Source organism: Pseudochaenichthys georgianus, chromosome 11 (genome assembly GCF_902827115.2).
Source record: "Pseudochaenichthys georgianus chromosome 11, fPseGeo1.2, whole genome shotgun sequence".
Classification (NCBI taxonomy): Eukaryota; Metazoa; Chordata; class Actinopteri; order Perciformes; family Channichthyidae; genus Pseudochaenichthys; species Pseudochaenichthys georgianus.
Window position 1 is genome coordinate 12,413,724 of NC_047513.1, and position 22,872 is coordinate 12,436,595.

A 22,872-nucleotide genomic window follows, 5' to 3' on the forward strand; every position below is an offset into this window, starting at 1 on the left:
TACCCGTCCTTCACCCCAAATCCTTTTATCCACCTCCCTTTTTTTTCATCTCATCACCTATTCTCCGTCTGACCTGCGCCCCTTTCCCCAGTCTGTCTCGCCACATATCCTCATCCTCCCATCCCCAGCTCCTCCTCATCACCCCATTTCCATGTCTCATCTCCCCCAACCTTCACCTCTCCTTCACCTCCTCTAGAATTGAATTCCTTTCATGTAGAAAAATCCATCCAAAAACATGTCAGATGTTTCTTTTAATCATCCCAGGAAGCTGTCCCACAGCTAGAGACGTGTCTTGTGCTGCTTTTCTGATTATAAAGTTGTGAGTCTTTCAAAGAGGTTTTCTTTTAAGATCAAAGAACATGTATCTTTGAACAAACATCATTGTTTTCCTTCATATTGCTCATTTAAAGTGTTAGTTAAACACTACATTTGCTGTCTTGTTTGAAAAAAAGATTAAAAGGGATATATTTTTGAGGGATTTATTTGACTTATTAGACTTTGTAAATGTTAAAGATGTCAGTTAAATCCAATCCTTGTTGTTCTAAAAGTGAGAGAAAGGATCCTTTTAATAGTACACATTATCTTTTGTCTAAAGATGGGCTTTCCCCCCTCCCCACCTGCGCCTAATGATATACACACATTATGTCTCCGTCCACTTCATACAGTTTTCCTGCCTTTTAACCTTTATCCCTTTTTACCCCCCACCCATCTTTCACCCCTTATACAGTCTCCCCTAACATATGTATTCCTCCAGAGAGCCCATCAACCCAATGTCCCCATCTTTTAACTTGACCTTGTACATTCTCTCCACCTTTTATCCCGACATTACAGATCCATTTTCTGCTAAACATCCATTATCTACCTCTATACCGGACCACACCATTTTTTTCCTACCCCCCTCCACTTTTCCCTTTTTGACCCCTGATCAACATTCCACTCCTTTCTTTATGTCTTTCTCCTTATCTTGGCCACTCATCATTCCTCTTTCTATTAACTGCCTCTTCACATTTCCCTTCCTCTTCATCGGCTTTGTCCATGCGCGTTATCACCCCTAATTTCTTTCCTCTGTCAAACTGAAATCTCATCCCTTTATCCTCGAGGGACAAATCCCATGATCTGATCCCCACTGTCTCCGCATTCTCCATTCATCCCTCACCTATTACCTTTTGCACACCTCTTCTCACATACCGATACCCTTCTCCTCCAATAAAGATGCACTACAAGGCCAATAAGACAAAGACCGTACAGGGAAGCCCTATTGATTTCTACACAGCGTATTGATATGGCTTAGTAATTAGATGGAGGAATAATGGGCTCTATGGACCGTGAGTGCTGAGGACAGTAAAACCCGTGGGGTCACAAGGTCTGTGCGTGCATGTTTGTGTACGTTCACTGGTGTGTGCATGCGTGTGTGTGGTCATACTAGCTTATATGGTAACGGCGATGGAGGGGGTGTGATTACAATATTGATCGCTGAGCTCTCTGATCCCGGTGCGATAACATTTATAGCCGCCTAATGACCACCTTAATTACACTATTGATTCGGTAATTATGATCTTCCCCAGATTCGGCTAATCCACCGCATGGTACCCAGGAGAAGGAGAGAGATAGAGACAGCCGGATGAATCTAGAACTATAGGAATAAAAGAAAAAAGTATATTTAGCCAGATTAATGAAGTTTGATATGTATACCTTATCTTAGCAATTAGATAAGTAGTTCATTAACCCTATCCCTTTGCCATTCATGCCTACAATAGCCTACTTTGTTTAACACAGTAAGAAGTCACTGCTGTCTTTTTAAAATGATTAGCTCTACATTCCTTTACTAATCCTGTAATATATTCAAAAATGTTGCATTACAGAACATTTAAATATGTGGTAGTGGCATTGAAGAGTTATTCTATGGACACAGTGGAAAGAAATGCCCCACTTGGGATAGAGAAATATTTATTTGTATTCATGTTTGGCAGAGTGGAACTGCCGCTGACAGGAATGTATGTAAAAGAAATATGTTCAAGTAATGCATGTTCTTTGTCAATGTGCAAGTCTGAAAATGGATTTTTGAAAACCAATGACTTCCAGTAAAAAGAATAAAGTTGCATAATTTATTTCAATCGTTTATTTAGCAGGCAAAATGCACAGTAATGAACACTTAAAACATTCAAATGTGTCAAGCGTAAGAGTGCTAGATTTAGCTTTGAGCTCATTTCCATCCGCAGTCCCTCACATAAAACATTTAAGAAGATTACATTTTACAGACATATAATAATGCCTCACGTAAAGAAATGCATGAATTCAGAATTAAGTGAGCCATACAGTAGAGCAGCAGTGTAAAACAACAAGTATTGTATCTGCTTCAGAACATCCTAAACATATTTACAATCAAAAACGTTATTATAAATTGGACATAATCACTTCAACGTAAGCCATTGGTTTGTGTGATTTGAAGTGCAGATGTTGCCATTCTTTGTTTTTGGTGTACGCCATATTGTTCGGTGCAACCAGATGTGACATAATGGCTAGAGGAGGTAAAACCAAATGCTGAGTAAGACATTTTTGGGCAACCAAAATATTACAATAAGCTATCAACAAGTCAAAACACAACGTGAAAGGGTACTCAGAGCGGACAACGTTGTGGTAGCAGCCTGTGAATCTCAAAGTAACCAAGCCCAAAAACAGACACTGCTTCATTGTCTTTTTTACCTTTTTATTTATAACTTGAAAAAATATATATGTCATGCTGTGTTGAAGAAGTCTTTAAACTACATCTTGAGGGACTGATAACTTACAATCATGTTTACAATGTGAACTGAAGTAATAAAATAAAGAAAGAAGTGAGGTAATTTTCTCATAGACTTCTACCTACCTGATCTTGTTTTTTCGACCAGAGGAGTCGCCTCCTGCTGGAAATCAGAGAGAATGCAAGTTTAACTGATTTTCGCATTGCGTCACTTTTCCTACCTGAGATTGCCGCCCTGAGCTACAGCCCCAGACTGTACGCCAATTTGACAAAGCGGCCAATAGTAACGACTTTAGTGACCGTAACATGGTGCCATTTGGCCATAGACTAAGATATGGAAACGTTTTTAGATGTCAATTATACCCTTGAAAAGCCCTCTAGAAGTTGTGCTACTGAAACTAGAAGTTGAATTACATCCTAAAACTATTTTGTAACTCTATAATTATAATAGTATTTTTCATTTAAATGCCCTTCTTTAGTTGATACCTTATTTGTACTGTCCCTCATGGACAACGGAGTCCAATAGTGGAGTCATATCATGAGTCACGGAAATCTTCAACCTTTCTTCAGGGCAATGCATACATCTAGGCTCTTTATAGACTTTATTGGAAATATTGTGAATACAACATCAAGATTTCATTTTCTTAGATTTGATTCATTATGTTGGAGCAGCATTCGACAGGGAGTCAATGAGTCATAAGTAGACAGGGGAGGGGGGTACAGAGACAGATGGAGAGTTGAGAGAAACCAAGAGCGCTGTGTAGGTAAGGTTTTAAATTACTCATTTTGAGGATGATGAGAGAAAAAAGGGAAACTTCAAGAGAAAAAAAGGCCAAGAAAGAATGAAACTACATGGATGTGAATGAAAGGCCCAGCTGTGTCTACGTCAAATGTGTGTGTGTTCACACGCCGACTGCTCTCCGGGCTTATGCAACTCTGTGCTCCATGTGTGTGTGTGAGCTGTGGTGTGTGACGCCACGCCCAGAGCTGCACACCATCACTTATTCATTACACAGCACATGCACATGCATACAGGAACACATACAAAATTCATGGCCTTTAATGGACCTAGCGCTATTCAGGGTGCATGTGTCGGGACCTGGAGCAAAAGGCACAGGACAGGCAGGACACTGATTTAGTGATGAGACCAAGTAGTTTAGCCTTACTTTTTCAGCCCTTTTTAATACTGGCTGTATATTAAAATTGTAGATTTTTTTTGTCACATGTGGTTGAATTTAAAGCAAAGTCTGGATTCATTGGCCTTGATAACTCCGGTATAATCCAGTAACACACTTTTATTGTCCCGTTTTATCTTCCGTGATGCATGTGGTATATCACAACCCTCCTATCAAATCATACCTTTGTCATGGTACCTCACCTTTATGTACTTCTGGTGAGTGAAGGATTGGTTCCACGCAGCACTGTCAATGTCACTAGGTTATGGGAACATGTGGTATTCATGCAGATACACAAAGGGTAAAGTCATTGTAGGTCATCCAAACATATGAACTGCATCTAAGTGCTTTTCTCTTTCTGCATCATCAATAATCCCTCTTTGATCCAAATCAAAGATTTAAGTAATCATCGTAGCAACAACTGCACATGTTGAATTGCCTTTACCCACGAGGGTCAAATGGTTTTCATCAAACCAATTGTTTCTTATCATCATATCCTCATCATATCCTGGATGAACACGTATTGTCACATGATGTGCACACTGAGCCAATGATCATAATACCCAATGCCCTCAGTCCAACAGTCATGTGAAAATGTTTGAGCATTCTCTTTTCATGCAGGTAACTTTGTTTCATGTGAACATGTTATTGCTTTCATTTACCATATTATCAAGCCCTTTTCCATGAATGCCCACCCACACCTTTATATTTCATCACAATAAGTGGATAACAAGAAGAGTGCAATATTTCAGAGCACAGAATACTGCTGCTATGATCGCTCCGGGGTGTATAATCGGCATGCCATGATTAAATAAAATGTAAAATCCTCTTCAATTCCTGCATAACAAATTCAGAAGCGAGGACGTGTTTGATTAATTATTGATGTTTTTAAAAGAGAGAATACAGCAGAGGTGGGTATTTGGAATACAAATACTTTGTTACTGTACTTAAGTACATTTTTCTGGTATCAGTACTTTTCTCCACTACATATTTTTCTGACGACTTTTTACTTTTACTTTTTACATTTTTAACACAAATACCTGTACTTTCTACTTCTTACATTTTCACAACAGGTTTGTTAGTTTAGTTTTAATCTGCAGTTGGTGGCGTGATCATTATTATTTAGAGTCATTGCGTGCCTATTGATTTGAACACGATCCGTGTATCCATCACTTCCTGGTCGTCTCTAAAGAAGAGCGACCAATGAAAACGTTGTCATGTTGCCGTTCATGGAAACATTCATTAGCTAACAATGATATTAGTGTTCTATTAATATAAAGGGAGGTCAGGTACTCTTCAAAACAGATATTTTTTACTTAAGTACATTTCGAAGCCCATACCTTTTTACTTTTACTTGAGTAAAGAAGTTTAGTCAGTACTTTTACTTTTACCAGAGTATTTTTAAACACGAGTATCTGTACTTCTACTTGAGTAAAGGATGTGTGTACTTTTGCCATCTCTGGAATACAGTGCCCTCTTTTTCTCTGTGTGCCTTTTTTTGTTCTCAATGGCTACAGGGATTGTTGTAATAATCCAAAATGCAATTGTCTTACTCTCCAGGGCCCCCCTCCCCGCCTAGAGACTTGGTGTACACCCTGAAGCAGTCCACACTGATCTTAGAGTGGGCCGCACCCTCGGACACAGGCGGCAGGGTGGACCTGACCTACAGCGTGGGGTGCCGGCGATGCGTTGGGAGGCAGTGTGAGCCGTGTGGGACGAGTGTGGGCTTCGTCCCTCAGCAGGTGGGGCTGACGGAGAGGACGGTGACCCTGGTCAATCTCCTCCCCAACACCAACTACACCTTCACTGTCGAAGCCTTGAACGGAGTGTCAGAGCTGCTGCCCAACAAGCGCTTCTCCACCCAGGTCAACGTGTCCACAAGCCTGCCAGGTAAGTCCCACTTTGACCTTTAAAAACAACCACACACGCTACACACATTCACTCGCATGACAGCATGTGCGAGGAAAGGGCATTTCACATTTACAAGCCTGCACACTCCGGAAAACAGCTGAGCAAGAATGAGGTCACACTGCATTTAAGAAAAAAACAAAAGATGAAGAGGATGTACTTAGGACAAACCCAACACACTTGGAAAGCTCAGCTCTAAATGCATTTTGAATTAGCTTGCACTGCATGAGTCTCTTAATTGGAATGTCTTTTACTTAGGCCACATTTTAAGAAAGTCCACAGTGATCTTGCTTATTTGACAGTATTTGTTTTTCAGGAGATTAAGATGCAACAGTGGTGTTTTGCTTTGTGCTGATGTTTAAAACCCTGGCTGTGGGGAAAAGATTATCTTCGCTCTGGGTTTGTTCTTTACAGCATGTAATCTCTTGTGATCCGTTTACTACAAGACAGCCTCACACGATTAATCTATTGCCTTAGCGTTGTGAAAAAGCACCTCTGACGTTAAGGTTTCATAAAGGTATATTCATTTCTCTTTACGTTGCATGCTAATTCAGCATGCATGGGTTGGCTGCTTATTCATACAAAAAGCCACAACGTTCATGCATACACAATCACAGATGTAGAAACATGGACACTATTTGTGAAGTCGATGTTCATAAATAGATGTATGCACACTCAGACACACAGTGACCTTTGATTACGCTTGTAATATATGTTAACACTCCACATGCATGCATCAACATAAAGTTCTGTAAACACATAAGGCTTTATGTAACCAAATGTGCATCCAGTAGACTGGTTCTTATTTGTGTTTAGCAAGACAGACTCTTTCCCCGTACTGTGCCATGCAGACGGAGCACAAAAGTCTCGCCTGGTGGAGGTGATCTCATTTTCATCAGCAGAAGCCTTCAGCAGGCCATTAGCCAGAGACTTGAAAAGCACTTTGCCAAGTAGCCCTGTCACCCTGCTCTGCAACAGCACTATTTGGAGGACTTCAAGTGTGAACATAACAACCACACCCACACACAAACACACTCTGGCTTGAATCTAACATACATATTACCTGTCATACCTATTATGCATACTGTTTTTTTGCAAAATTCTGTTTGCAAATCCTTCATTTGCAAATGCAGTTGGTATAAGACAGGTAGGGTATAATGAAGTAAATGTCATATGAGGGCAGAGGGACTGAAAAGTGCTGCGCGAGGAAGCAGGTGATGGAGAAACAATGAGAAAGTGAGAATGGCAGGAGTGTCTGTGCCACTGATGGGAAATTGGTTTGGAGAAATGAGCTGCATAATGAATGGAGAGCTGTTAGTCATATGTGAGTGCTGCGATGCTAGCAGCATGCAGTATGGCTTTCTGTTTAATTTCTACTGAGCTGTAACAGTTTGTAATGATGTACTCCAACTTTATTAATTTAAGGGAGTAAGACGTCTAAAAACAAGCATTGGGTCTTTTATATGTTGTGGTTCATGACTTAGATCAAGATGGTGGCTTTAAGGGGATTGTTGCAACTCGATTTTGACAGGAAAGCAACTGGAGACTTCTAGAATTGTGTGAGTAACATTCTGTTTTTAGACTTCTCTGTTTCAGTGTGTGTACTCTGTATCAATGCTCTGTAGTTAATCTGAATGAAATTGTGATTTTAAATCTCAAAACCGCTACAGTATCTGTCAGGCAGAAACTTGGGACAAGTAATTTGACTGAAACCTTTAAACTGAACTAACTGACTGCTAGGGTTAACTTTGATTTAAACATTTGTAGAATACTAAGAGCTTTATTGAGTAGGTGTAGCTGTATCATAACTTTATAACTTAGGGTTTAACGTAATTGACTTAAAAGACAATAACAAGTCAGGAGATTTCCTTTTGAGGGCCACCAGCTGCAGAGAGTTAACTAATTAAAGGGATGTGGCCCCACAGCTGTGAGAACTCAGCAATCAGGTGTCCATTTTAGGTAGCACTTTCCTGGAGCGTCAGACAGGCTAAGACATTAGAGTCCTGCGGGAGTCTCTAAGACTGGCAAAGACATTAGAGTCCTGCGGGAGTCACGAGGGTGGCAAAGAGGAGGCAAATCCTACTTTGATTGAGCTAAGTGTCGCTGGTGTTTTATTTTATTTGGTTGTTTAGCCCCTCATGCTATAATCATGTGTATTTTCTCCATTCCTGTTTATGTGTCTTCTCGCAATTATCACTGGCCCCGTGTATCTCGTAATCGATATAACCGGCCTGCTCTCGTCTATCCCACATGCTCCACTGAGATCCAACATCTAGTTTCAGGTGGCCTGTGGAACTGCCAGTCAGCTGTTCCTAAGGCTGACTTCATCTCTGGCTACGCTTCCCTGCAGTCTCTGGATTTCCTTGAGACGTGGATTACTCCATCCAACACATCCACCCCAGCAGCTCTCTCCACAGCATATTCCTTCTCCCATACACCCAGACCCACTGGCAGAGGAGGTGGCACTGGTCTCCTGCTCTCTCACAAATGGAGCTTTTCCCTCTATCAAGCTACCTAACTTCACTCCTTCCACCTTTGAATTCCATGCCGTCACAGTAACCCATCCTATACAATTAACCATTGTTGTTCTCTACCATCCACCAGGCGCCTTGGGGGACTTCTTGGAGGAATTAGATCATCTCCTCTCACACATCCCTGAAACTGGTCCTCCCGCTGTACTTCTCGGAGACTTCAACCTCCAGACAGGGAAAATAGACGAACTAACATCTCTGTTAACCGCCATTGCTTTCTCACTATCTCCGTACCCACCAACTCATAAAGCTGGCAATGTCCTTGATCTCATATTCTCAAGGAACTGCGCTACTTCTAACCTCTCTGTAAACCCGCTCCACACATCCGATCACTTCTTCATTTCATTCTCTTTACCCCTTTCCAAACATAACAAACTAATCTCTTCTCATCCTGCACCTGTCCGCCGTAACCTTCGTTCCGTCTCCCCCTCTACCTTTGCCTCATCAGTGCTCTCAGCCCTCCCTTCCTCTGACTCGTTCCAATTTCTGCCTCCAAACTCTGCTGCAGAAACTCTCCTCTCTACTCTCTCATCCTCTCTGGACTCTCTCTGTCCTCTCACATCTCGGCAGGCTCGTCAGTCCCCTCCTGCTCCCTGGCTAAATGACGCACTGCGTGCTAATAGAACCGTCCTTCGGGCAGCAGAGCGGAAATGGTGGAAATCCAAACACCGTGACGACCTCCTAACCTATCAGGCTCTCCTCTCCTCTTTCTCTGCTTTGATCTCTCAGGCAAAAAGCACTTTCTTTCAAGATAAGATCCAATCTTCCTATTCCAATCCAAAAAAACTATTTTCCATCTTCTCCTCCCTCCTCGACCCCCCCAAAGCCCCTTCCCCCTCATCCCTTCTGTCAAGCGACTTTGTTAACCACTTTGAAAAAAAGGTTGATGATATTCGCTCTTCTTTTTCTGACTCACCTCTACTCACCGCTGGGTCACCAGACCCACCTTTCACCCACACACTGACCTCCTTTTCCCCTCTCTCTCCAAGTGAGGTTCTTACCCTCATTACCTCTGCCCGCCCTACCACCTGTCCTCTGGACCCTATCCCTTCAAACCTCCTTCAGACTATCGCTCCTGATATTCTACCGTTTCTCACCCATTTCATCAACACTTCTCTAACTTCTGGTCACTTTCCAAACAGTCTCAAGGAGGCAAGAGTAAACCCTCTCCTAAAGAAACCCACTCTCAACCCGTCCGATGTTATAAACTACAGGCCTGTCTCTCTCCTCCCGTTCCTGTCTAAAACACTTGAACGCGCTGTCTTTAAACAACTCTCCTGTTATCTCCATCAGAACAACCTTCTGGATCCGCACTAGTCTGGTTTCAAGGCAGGTCACTCCACAGAAACTGCCCTCCTTGCTGTCACTGAGGAACTGCACACTGCTAAAGCAGCCTCCCTATCCTCTGTCATCATCCTGTTGGACCTGTCTGCTGCATTCGACACGGTGAATCATCAGATCCTCCTTCACACTCTCCAAGAACTTGGAGTTTCAGGCTCTGCACTTTCCCTCCTCACCTCATACCTCAAAGACCGCACCTACAGGGTTACTTGGAGAGGGTCCGAGTCCGACCCATGTCAATTAACTACAGGGGTCCCTCAGGGCTCTGTTCTTGGTCCCCTCCTCTTCTCCTTGTACACAAACTCGCTCGGATCTGTCATTAGCCCGCATGGTTTTTCATACCACTGCTACGCTGACGACACCCAATTAATTCTGTCCTTTCCCCGCTCAGAGACCCAGGTCGTCGCACGCATCTCTGCTTGTCTAGCTGACATCTCTCAGTGGATGTCTGATCATCACCTCAAGCTCAACCTTGACAAGACTGAACTGCTTTTTCTTCCGGGAAAAGAGTGTCCCACCCTTGACCTAACAATCAACATCGGCACCTCTGTTGTTTCCCCGACTCAGACTGCAAGGAATCTGGGTGTGACCCTAGATAACAACCTGTCCTTCACTGCAAACATCGCTGCTACAACCCGCTGCTGCAGATACACGCTTTACAACATCAGGAGGATGCGTCCCCAGCTGACCCAGAAAGCGACGCAGGTTCTGGTCCAGGCTCTCATCATCTCGCGCCTAAACTACTGCAACTCCCTCCTGGCTGGTCTACCTGCATGTGCCATCCGACCTCTGCAGCTCATCCAGAATGCAGCTGCTCGTCTGGTCTTCAACCTTCCTAAATTCTCCCACACCACGCCGCTCCTCCGCTGCCTTCACTGGCTTCCGATAACTGCTAGAATCCACTTCAAGACAACGGTACTTGCGTACCATGCTGCGAATGGATCTGGCCCTTCCTACATCCAGGACATGGTTAAACCGTACACCCCAGCACGTGTACTCCGCTCTGCATCAACCAAACGGCTCGCTGCACCATCGCTGCGAAGGGGACCCAAGTTCCCATCAGCAAAAACACGTGGGTTTGCTATCCTGGCTCCAAAATGGTGGAATGAGCTCCCCATTGACATCAGGACAGCAGATAGCTTACACACCTTCCGGCGCAGACTGAAAACTCATCTCTTTCGACTCCACTTCGAGCGATATAACTATTAACAAAGCACTTGTATACTAATAAAGGGCTGGCTTATCGAAAGCCAGTTGAGTAGCACTTGAAATGTTTTTGCTCTATGAAGCCTGATGTACTTATATGATTCTGTTTTCTTCAAGTTTGTATTTTGTTGGTCGAACGCACTTATTGTAAGTCGCTTTAGATAAAAGCGTCAGCTAAATGTAATGTAATGTAATTTATAATGAAAGTCTGTGCTTCTTAGTGGCCCAGATCTCTTGTTTGCCATCTGTAAATATTATGTAAGAGTAACATCTGGACAGCCGGACTCCCTTACGCAGCGTCCACACGGCGGCGTGCGTTGAAGCTTGCCGGTGAGCTTGTCTGTAACTCGACCAACAACCAATCACATGAATCTCCCGCCCCGGACACAAGCATGCGGTTTGATTGGCTAGAGCTTGTACTGGCATATGATTCGATTGGCTGACGCTTCCGTCGAAGCTTCAAAAGTTGAACATTGCTCAACTTTTGAAGCGAGCAACGCAAGCAAAGCGTGACATCACCCCATTCAAAGTGAATGGGCAGAAGCGTTGAACGCACGCCGCCGTGTGGACGGGCCGTCAGGGTGAGGCAGAAGCTAAAGGAAGGCTTTATGTGTTTGTAGCACATTCCTATTTCTGATCCGTCAAACATGAGTGACATGTTGTTTGGAGATAAAGTAGCCAGAAAAACAAAGACAAACGCAATAAGTTGATTTAGCTAACCTTTAGCCAATTTGTGCCTTTTTACAAACACAGAATATCTGTGAATATGATACAGAATATCAGTCATCTTATAAAAGTTGCATTTTTGTCAATACATTTTGTGTTAGTCTAGCCGCTATAAAAAATTTACTTTTTGGAAAACTCAAATTTTAAAGGCACTGCACTAGAGTTTTGAGTGGCCACAGCACCACATTAACCGGTAATCAACTCAACCAACTGAATGATTTACATTCAATTACGGTAAAAGATGATCAAAGTTTCAAGACAATATTCAAACAAAGTGCTCACCTTTTTGGGCGATAAAGTCCAGTTGGGCAGAGATGCCCCACATGTGGGAAATGGAGAGTGTAGATAAGAACCCCTGCAGATTTCAGTTGGAGACCCTGTTCATTGACGAAGCACATTACAGCACTCAGTTTGACTTACCCATAATTTAAAAAGTTTCATTTCATTTAACTTGTGAAATCAAACAAACTGTACACAGGAAACTGAATACATATAGTTGATATAAATACTTAAAATGTAGATAACTATGTAGGCCAACAATGTTAAGTTTTCGTTTTTACTGTGTAGCCTAAGTATTTTTGAGTGCACCAACTAGGAGAAACAAAAATGCTTTAGACAATTGTTAACAAGAGTATGTTTTGTCTGTTCATAGTTGACCCTTTATCTGACATCAGTTGAAATATGATAGCCTTGCTGAAGCTAACATGGCTAACAAGCTCCAGCTGTCTAATGCCCCTTTCACACCAGCGCCTTTTCAGCTCCGGCTCGGAGCTAGAGCCTGAAAAGCGCCGGGTTTTCCTGTTCACACCGCAGCGGCGCCGGCTCTTAGCTCCGGAATCCGCTTCATTTCCAGCTCCAAAAAATTGTCGGTCCAGAGGCAAGAGCTTTGGAGCTAAGAGGCGACGTCGCTTACGTCTCTCTTACGTCGAGGCGTGCAGGAAACTAAACCCACCTCCCCTGAACATGGGTCGACTGTTATGCCTGCCTACAAGCAGTAGTGCCTATAAACACACTTTATAAAGTCAGGCAACACTAACCAGGCTTCGTGTGATTCTGTTTATTTGTGCCTTACTTTGACCATCCGTTCACTGTTATCGATCATTGTGGAGAGAGGCAGACGTGTTGTTTTGTATTATTGCAGCTATCGGATGCAAGTAGTCAGTTTAGCTTCGGTTGCTATGCTAACATCACCCGTTTTATACCAGAGAAACTTTCATGACAGCGTTGTGATACCAAACAGTGTCAATTCAGACTGACACACATTCACTTAGGCTAAGGGGAACTGGGGATATGCATCAGCTGCTTGTGTGAGTCGGACAGTGAATACTTTAGAGCGGCCGCTGCAGTGTGAGCTAACCGGGAGCTAACGGGAGAATACACTCCGTGGAAGAGCAGCACTGCAGCGGTTGGTAAATGCTGCAGAAACACATTAATAAACAATGAACCACGGCACTCTGGAGCAAAGTATAAGGTTGGAGAAGTCGTTATTCAATTTATTCTGGCTTCGTGTGATTAAAAGCAACACGATCATCGACCCGACGCTGTTGTTGTTGTTGTGAGCGCCGTAATGGGTGCCGTTGGGGAGCAAATCAGCGATGTAAACAGTGATGTCATGACGCAGCAGGGGCAGCTCTGGGGCGCCAGTGGGCGGTGTGAACAGAGCGGGAGCTGAAAAGGGAAACCGGAGCTGAACCAGAAAAGCTCCCGCTCGGAGCTAGAAACTGAAAAGCGCTGGTGTGAAAGCCGCATAAGGGGATTTAGCTATAGCTGAAAACACCAAGCTCCAAGGAAAAGGACAAACCTGTGGTGATTATTTTTCCCGTCCCCAGAGTTCTTTCAACCGTTCTCCCTTTTATCTCCACTTCTCTGTCTGTCTTTCTTGTCAGCAGTTGCTATGGTGCTGATTTGTGGTTATTATGGGATATTAGGGTGTGCGTTGTCCCGCTAACCCTGTCATCCAAAGGGATTGGACAAGGGGTTAGAGGAGTGTGTTTGCAGGGGTTCAGTAGACTTTGTGCGTCAGGGAGGATTTAGACTGACATTTGGTGCGGGGTGTTTAATGCCGAATGTGTGTATATGTGTGTGCAAGGGAAAAAGAGACAGAGCTGGTATTGGATTTTGATATGTGCTTTAGAATTACTTTACACATGTCTCGTTTTACCTCCCCTGACTTCACCTGTCGCATGTCAGATTTTGTTAAAATACATGGTTTTATCACAAGGAGAGTTTACCATTGTCCAGATTAACGGTTTGCAAACAAAAGGTTACCTCAACCCTTTTGCATCAAGATGGTCAAGTGAGGTTGAGTATTTAAGTAAGTATGGTTCTTCTTGCTTCATACGAATATCTCTTTCTTTACAAAAAATCATTATAAAGGTAAACAAAAACCATGCAAGAAACCATTAAGTTAATTCAAAAGAATGAGCTAAACCTGTTAAGTATTACATGTTTTTTTTCATTTTTATTATTTTTGTGCTCAATATGAATTAACACTACTTAAAATGTTCAGCATTTAAAATATGTCTCCATGGCAGATATCACAAAACCGAAACGGTGACGAAACCAAAATGTTTTAGCTCACTTTTAGCTCAAATGAAAACCCATAAGAATTCAGTGTATCTTATATTTGCCACAGGATAGGCCCAATGAAAACCCTTCACATTAAATCAATCTACCGTAATAACATGTTTTGGCTGGACAGTGGACACCAATGTTGTCTGGCACAAACCATGTCCTGAATAATGAATATGAATTGTAACCATTACATCTGAGATACAGGGTCCTAAAGTGTATACACTCTTTCTCTTTGCACCCGTATACCCTAAAATAAAATATGGAGTTTTATCCGGGATCAACAATACATTAAAGGGGCTTGATCATATTGTCTCCAGTGATTGTAATGTTTGTGTTAAAAGCTGTTTCCCTGTTTCTTGTCTTAAATATGTGGCTTTGTTGATGCTGCAAATGAAGTAGCTGTGAAACGAGAATAATGTCGGACTTGATCTGACAATAAAGGTTCATTGTATCGTAGATATTCAACAGAGAACACTGCTGGGGGTGGGAGAGTCTTTAAAGTAGTGATCTTACTTTCAGGAGCAGACAGTCATTGTAAATCCTGTGGAGCCATGTCAGTACAGAATATAAACCCTCCTCACACAGACTCCAACCTTGTGTCTTTTTTACATGTGGTTGCGCCACGACACTAAGATTTGACACCACCAAAACTCACTGACCTTTATGAATACTGCAGCAGGGATTTGGAACAAAGCTAACACACACCAGCACACTCTCACTCTCGCCACCTCATCATCTCTTTATTACCTCTAGCTTCTTCTTCTTTTTTGTACCTATTTCCTCCCTCATTTGCCCCCACCTTATCCTGCTCTCCCTATAAACTCACTATTCTTAGCCGGTCATTTCTCTCCATTCTCTTCCTTCACTTAATCCACAACCGCTCATTCCACCATCTTCCCTTTCTCTTTCGCCTGTCTGCTTGTACCTATATTCACAGCTGCCGCTACCCCTCTGCTTATATCTATCTTCTCTTCAACTCTTTTCCTTCTTCTATTACTGTACCATTTTAGTTTTTTCTTCTGGGCACGGTAAGCTTGTTAGCAGCGGGTGGTGTGGTTTAGCTGGCAGCTGAGGGGCCAAGAAAGCCTGAGGATTAAAGGGCACCGTCTGAGTCGGGGAGGTAAGGTGCTAACGGGTGCTATATTACGGCCAAAAAGGAAACCACCACACACATAGACAGGGACTCCTTTTACATTCATGAATATACTTTGATTGTCTTTCTTAGAGGATTAATACTACATTACATCTAGTGACATTAAAGCCCTCCATCAAACCCAAATACAAATTGAATTCATCTGGAACGTAATGCCTGCACATGCACGGTGGAGGAGTGGATTCCTTCCAGACAGATGGGGTTTATCAGGACTCCCAAGGCCACCAAGGGGAAGGGGGGAGTTGTTGCATGGTGTGTCAAGGATGGGTTGATGCACAAAAGGGAAAGACGAGAGAGGGGGATAGAAACATGGCTGCAGTTGCGTGAGGAGATGGGGACATGGGCTGGGTAAATAGTTTTGCCCTGGGCTCATGGGGCCCCTTATGTGGATTAGGGATGCACATTGTGTGTGTGTGTGTGTGTGTGTGTGTGTGTGTGTGTGTGTGTGTGTGTGTGTGTGTGTGTGTGTGTGTGTGTGTGTGTGTGTGTGTGTGTGTGTGTGTGTGTGTGTGTGTGTGTGTGTGTGTGTGTGTGTGTGTGTCAGCATTGTCATATACATTGCTTGCATGCTATACGCTCTGTGCATTGCTTCATGCTTGATTTGTGGATGGCCCAGAAAGGAATCCATAATGACATCTAGCCTCTGAATCTGTGTGTGTGTCTGGTCATAACACACTTGCGTCGAATGTCTTGGCCCCCAGTGGTACATCCAAAGCGCCTTAGCTGAGGCAGGGGAGAAGAGAGGGAGGCAGGAAGGCTGCGGAGATGGGGTGGAGGTGCGGGTCAGGGAGGAGGAAGGATTGGCATTTCAATATCCTGAGAGGATTACTGGCCGGGCTTTAGATGCCTGGTCCCCGCGGTGCTACATGAGAGGTGGATGCATAAAGGGAGGAGAGGAGAAAGGGATGAATATATAAAAGTGAGGGGAGAGGTGAGGGCTGTAGCAGAATGCCTTTTGGGTGCAGGGGGAAGGAGGCATGCAGAGCAGAGCAAAAAGCAAAAGAGAATTCATGTTTTTCTTCAAAATGGTGTGCAAACAGAAACTTTATTTTGCTAACTATCGAGCTATATATTTCCATATGGTGCTATCAACAAATACAGTGTGCATTTACAAGTTCTTGTGCGTGGGTACGGGAGTCAGGAGATGAGGAGGACCGTAAAGGCCTTGAGATAAAAGGGAGGAAATATAAAAGGAACATAAAGATTCAAAGATGTATTGGAGCAAGCGGACGAGGTAGAAATGAAATGACACGGTATATAGAATACAGAGGAATAAAGATGGAAGGTTGGGGGAGGCAGACATTGGAGGCAATGAAAAGAAATACGTTTTCAGATCAGTAAGCAAAAGTTTTTAAAGCACAATTTGAAAATAATTATTCCTACTCCAGGAACAATAATAAAAGCAAGAATGAAAGCTCTCATTTAAAGTAAAGTTGGCATTTATTTTGTATTTTGCTATGATAATAGGGTTTGGAAAAGGGAATAAACACTTATTTTATTTTTCTTAGTACTCGTATGCTTTGGAAACAATGATAAGGGATCCCATCGAGACACTGCTCCTATAAACGGCATAAAGGTTTGGAACCATTCGAAATGTATTGGAGTACAAATACAAAATGTGGCTCTGAATTGTAGCGGAGTAAGATAATAAAATAGATTATATCCGAAAAACGTAAAGGGTCAACATTGTACTAACCTATAATACAGTACTTTGATAGACTTCGACCTGTAAACAGCATGGCTGGTCTGCCACTCACTGTAGGGTCAACTCAACAGAAACAATGAACTAAAGATAGATTTATCTCTCACTCCCTTCGTGTCACTGAGTACACGTTGCAGTTTGACTGTTTACATATTCATAAGTCTGAGCCTGAATTAATTAGGGTCTGAACCCCCCCCCCCCCGGCATCGTGACGGGGAAAGTGGCAGGTAATGTTTTATTTTCCATTCCTTCTGAATAAGTGCTCCTCAACTGTCACAGTACAAAACTTTACTTCTTTGTCATTTTGTTTCCAATACCCTTTTTACTTCCCCTTCACCCGCTACACCTTCTCTCCCCCCCCCCCCCCCCCCCCCCCCCCCCCCCCAGCCCTCTGCATAGAGGCGTTTGGATCCTCTTTGCCTCCTTAATTAGAAGTGATGGGAAGGTGAAGCTTCAGCAGGCACCAAATGAATAGAGTCATCAAGCTACTTTTCAGGACTATAGCCCAGACACTTAAGATGCTTTTTCACCCAGTGATGGGAATTTTAATTGCCTTCCTCTTGGCTTATAATTTGAGTCTATGAAGAGGCACTCTCAGGGTCTTTAGTATGTGTGCTCTGTATGTGGATTTACAGGCTCTTACTTGTTGTTCGGGGAATTGTGGCGTGCACTCCGGAACAAAGAAACAAAGCTCGAAGGTAGTTGGTGACACACACACACACACAACATCTTATCCTCATAATCAGAGTGTGATACAAGGCTCAAGGGCTGTCTTTGATGCATTTCTTTTGGCAAACCCAGAAGGGGGAAGAAAACACAAACTCTTATCATCACAAAGAGACTAGAAAGAAAACTTCAAAAATAATTCTCATCTGTCATTTTCCTACTACCCTCTGAGATCTTTATTGTGCCTGTTGAAAGAGCTTGGCAGTGTTGGGGCCATCTTTGGTTTTTTAGCGGTGTGTTGCTGGAAGGGAGGGGAGTTTGAGGGCGTCCTGCTGTTTTCACCGGAGAGAGAAAGCTGTGCAGACATGCAGCTGTCTTTCTGAATGACAGCAGACTCCTCTGAGTGGGTGACAGACAGTTTAGCTCATCACACCAACATCTCGCACGCAGACGACAACGCTTTGTCCTTTATTGTGTTCATATTTATACTGTTTTCAACATTTTGGATTCATACAAGTTTTGATATGCATTTCAAAAAAGATCAAAACAACACACTGCGTTCTTGTGTTGGCACTTACAGTAGGAGGCCGATAAATAATCGCATTTTGAAATAGTTTGAAATATAACCGCTCGACAAAAATAGTTTATTCTTTACTTGCGTGCAATTACTCGAGTACTGTAGTAAAAATGTAATATAATTGTTCTCAATTGTCCATGTATTTCCATATCATGATCCGATAAACCACTTCTAGAGCAAAAGAATATCAGTGACAATGGCTTATTATTGTGGTTGTTGTTATATTATGACAGCTTTATTCACAAGTTAACTTGCAAATGAGAATTTGACATGGAAATTATATGAAAGGATCAGGAAATATAATGCGTTGTTATATATTGAACTGCCAAACTGTATAGGGACCAAGCACTAAGGCAACAGGACAGTTTTTTTTATTATTTTCCCTCCCATAAATTCAAAATAATCATTATAAACCAATGCTATTGTATCACTAGGCATGTTAAAGAGGTCAACAGAAAATAACTGTAATCAATGTAATAGCAGCTAAACAGGTGTTTACTGAACAAACCGACCTGCCACAATGACACAACATGGATTAGTGGCTTGGCCAAACCAAATGGAAAAGGAGGGATAATTAAAATGAACAGGACACCAAGGACACTGGCAAAACCCAAATCCCCCCATTGACATTGCCACATTTGCCCAATCGAGTCGTCAGCCCTCAGCCACGCTTTTTGCTGAACTAGGAAGGACCCTCCCCGAAGACCACGGTAACTCACAGACAAACAAAGTTATTAATCCAAACACATACTTGTGTTAGCTGTGCTAATATGTGGGGAAATAAACTAAATATTGTCAGTTTACAAGCAAATAAAAAATGTGTGGCGATAGTTGTTGGTGTGGTTAACTGCAACTGAAATGAGGTAAAACTAGTGGAGGGGAGGGGGGGGGGTGTAATGGCTTTACCCTGTGTGGCTGTGGCCATCACACTGTATAACAAATAGGTCAAATGTGCGCCATCTCCCCCAAAATCAAAGTGCCACTTTTCCTTTTGGCGGTACATTCAAATGATAATACTTACATTTACTTTGGTGATATTTGTATTGAAGGATCTTTTTGTATTGCACCACTGCTATTTAAGTAAAGGCTGAGAACACTTTCTCCAGCACTGCATTCTCCAAACCTAGAATAGCCTACACTTTTGAAGATTACCTCTCAACACGTTTGCTTTGCACTATGTCAGAAGTACAGGAAAGAGGCTGTCGAGATTTGAGTTTGTGTGCGCTTGCATTTGCTCTCCTTGCAATTCTGTCGGGGCAGATATAGCTTTCTTCACCCCCCCTCGGCCGAACACCTGCAGCGGTCCTGTGTCAGCCAATCTGTGTGTGTGTTTGTTGTGACTGTGTGTGGCCTGCGTTTGTTTTGTCAGAGGTTCCGGGCAGAGTCTGTCTGTCCTGACGCATGGGTCGTGATCGTGCAATGCCTCTGCCTTTAGGCTAAAGCACACTGGTCCTGAAGAGTTTTCAGAATCAGTCGGTGAGCAGCTGTCGGGAGCAGTTTAAGCAAGTCGGCCCTAGTCGCTCTAACATGGTGGGAGTGTGGGATGCCAGATTTGACACGTTTATATGCCTCAGAGTCAACAGGTAGGAGCCGTTTTGTTGACATACAATAGGTCCTTATGTTGTCTTTTTCCATAAAGGCATCCTCTTATACGACCCCACATCCTCTCATCTGACTTTAAAAGCTTGTGTCATCTTTCTATTGTAAGCTTTCATTCAATACTGGTGTTTTTTGCACAGCAGGATTATGATCGGGCCCTTTTGAATATGTCATACAGCGAGAGACTCTTTGTCCTGCTTGCTGGTTTGCACTCTGTTCTGGCCTTTCTCTCGCCCACCCACCAACTGACTGACACATTTAATCATTTGATCAGTGAGACGCTCCTCTCACTTACACACACATTCACACAGATGTACGTGCATCAAGTCCCCTCCACATATAATCTTGTAGTTGAGATGGAAATGGGGCTGTGTGTGTGTGTGTGTGTGTGTGTGTGTGTGTGTGTGTGTGTGTGTGTGTGTGTGTGTGTGTGTGTGTGTGTGTGTGTGTGTGTGTGTGTGTGTGTGTGTGTGTGTGTGTGTGTGTGTGTGTGTGTGTGTGTGTGTGTGTGTGTGTGAGAGACTACTAGACTCGTTCCTTCTAAACACCTAATGTCCTTTTTCTTCCTTTACTGATGTGAATGATTATAACCCCAGATAATACCGGTCTGTGGCTATTTACCTCGCCTTTGAGGCATGATCCGGGATAATACTGTATCACTCCTCCTGTTGCTCTTTCCTACCGTATGCTCCTACTTCGGTTATTTGGAGCCGAATAATTGTGTGTACATTTACGTATTCGGGGTTGAGGTGTCCAGGCGCTTGGATGCTGATACGGCAGATTAGACTGAGTCGTGAGCGGGGACAGGTTGCCAGATAGCGCTCCACTGCTGGGGCAGGCTGATAGCCGCAGATTAAAACAGCAAGACTTGCTGCCAGATAGTGAGACCTGGGTGGGGATGCTGCTTTTATATATAGGATGCAATCACATGCATGCACATATAACCACCTGGGGAATGGAGAAATGAAGATGTTGAGATTATAAACTGAATATTTAAACATTTATTTCAGCCATCCACATTTCAAACGTCGAAAGAAAAAACACTTTCTGTACAAAAATATTATAAACGCTGTTTTTGAAGGCCTTCATGGGAGGCTTCAAAGCTATTACATTGTTTCTTAACACTAGAACAGCCAACGGGTACATTTTACCCGCAGCCGTTTCTTGATTGTATGTAACTTTTTTTCAATAGAATATTCAAGTCTCCCAGTCCGTGACTTTTCCTGAAAGTGTGTTATGTAGCACCCTCTGGTGTTAAAAATGGTCAATATGAAGTCAGATTGAAAAAATGGCCCAACAAATTACCATTTATACCCATCAGCGCCAGCGGGTAATATTTACCTTATAGAAAATGCAGTGATTCTCGCGCTATTGATCTTGCGCGAAAACATAAACATGACGTGTTGCTATAGCAACGCCTGTTGTTTACTGTGGTTCCTTAGAGATAAGATGGAGATAGAGAAAGAGGTGGAGAGATAGATAGTTGTTGATCGATAGATAGATAGTTATAGATGGATAGAGATTTATAGATATATAGGTAGAGAGACACTGTTAGCGATATGTTATACTTCATGCTATCTGCACACTAGATAGCATATGAAAGCTGAGAGTCCACAGATTCTATTGGTATAAGTTTCATCACTCACACTAAATAAAATAACATTGTACCTTGAAAATCAATGTATTCTATTAGCGGGTACATTTAACCCGTTGGCGGTTTTAGGTATACAGCGACCCCTGGCGGTTCTAGTGTTAAGTGTATTTCCATTAACTTAAGTTGTACTTTACATTACATGAGTTTAAGTCTGTCGTTTGATTCTGAATCAAGGACGTTTTTAAGAGCTAGATGTTATTCTTCAATGTCCTGCTTTCTTCTTGCATCAAAGAGCTGCTGAAAACAGGGTTGTGACTGTTTGATATAATCCAGGCAGAACAAGAAATGCATTGCTTTTAGGTTCCCATCTGGGAGGATATTGCAGTATTTTTCACACACAAATGGAAGTTGAAAGTGTGCAGAAGTGGGTTCTAGTATCAGATTGAAGTCTATCAGCAGGATATTTGAAAATCTGATTGCAATCTAGCGGGGAACTAGAATAAATACAACGGTACATTATAGGCACGTAACGATACATCCTGAGCCGGTTCAATCTTAATGCAAATGTTTAAAGACTCAAATCCATGAAAGGAAAAATCAATCATGATACTGTTTTAAAACCGCACAGGGCGCTATCTTCTGTAACTCGCATCACTCGCTGTACCAAAATGCTAATCCATGGTTAAGATTTAGAAATAGAGAATGCACCCTACTTTTTTAAATCACAGGTGTCACACCTATTTGACTTCGCTGAGTCGTAACAGGAAAAAGGTGCATAGATTGATCGATTTGGAAAAAATATATTTTCAGCTTTCAAATGAAAATATGTATTTTGCAATGCGTTCCTCTCATCCCATATTTCTATAGTGTTGTTTGAGAAATAAAGGTTCCTTTTCTTACATAATTTGTATTCTACTTTTGATGAAATCTTGAAAAAGTGCTATTGTGAACCCAGAAACATAAAGTACTGCACAAAAACAGCATAAGCTTTTTGCATCGATCAAAACTTTTGTCAGATAATAATAATAAGAAACGCTTAAGAAGTTAACTTTGAAACTTTAATGACTTGAAGAAATGCACATGAAAATGCATGCTCTGCAGGGATTTAGGACTGACATAAATGAATAGAATAGAATTCCTTTATTGTCATCACACCAGGTACAACGAAATTTCAAAAAGCAATCCTCGCAGTGCATTTCCACATAAAACGAATACATATATTATCTATATCAACACACATTAAACATGCTCACACATCCATACATGCGCGCACATTATTTAAATACAGTTTACAATATAAAAAAACAACACAGGGATGATATTTTGCATCTGTTGTTGTTAATAAGTTAATACAACTATTACAAAGTAGTTCAGTTGGAA

General features: G+C 42.4%; 1 protein-coding gene across 4 annotated transcripts in view; it reads left to right on the forward strand.

Moving 5' to 3' along the window:
- The window catches only part of LOC117455135 (ephrin type-A receptor 7-like), a 179,895-nt gene that overhangs the window by 108,714 nt on the left and 48,309 nt on the right, over positions 1-22,872 (forward strand). For all 4 annotated transcript variants that reach the window (XM_034094517.1, XM_034094518.1, XM_034094519.1 and 1 more), the window contains exon 5: positions 5,476-5,805. In XM_034094517.1, coding sequence (XP_033950408.1) covers positions 5,476-5,805 — 330 coding nt within the window. The remainder of the gene's footprint in view (positions 1-5,475; positions 5,806-22,872) is intronic.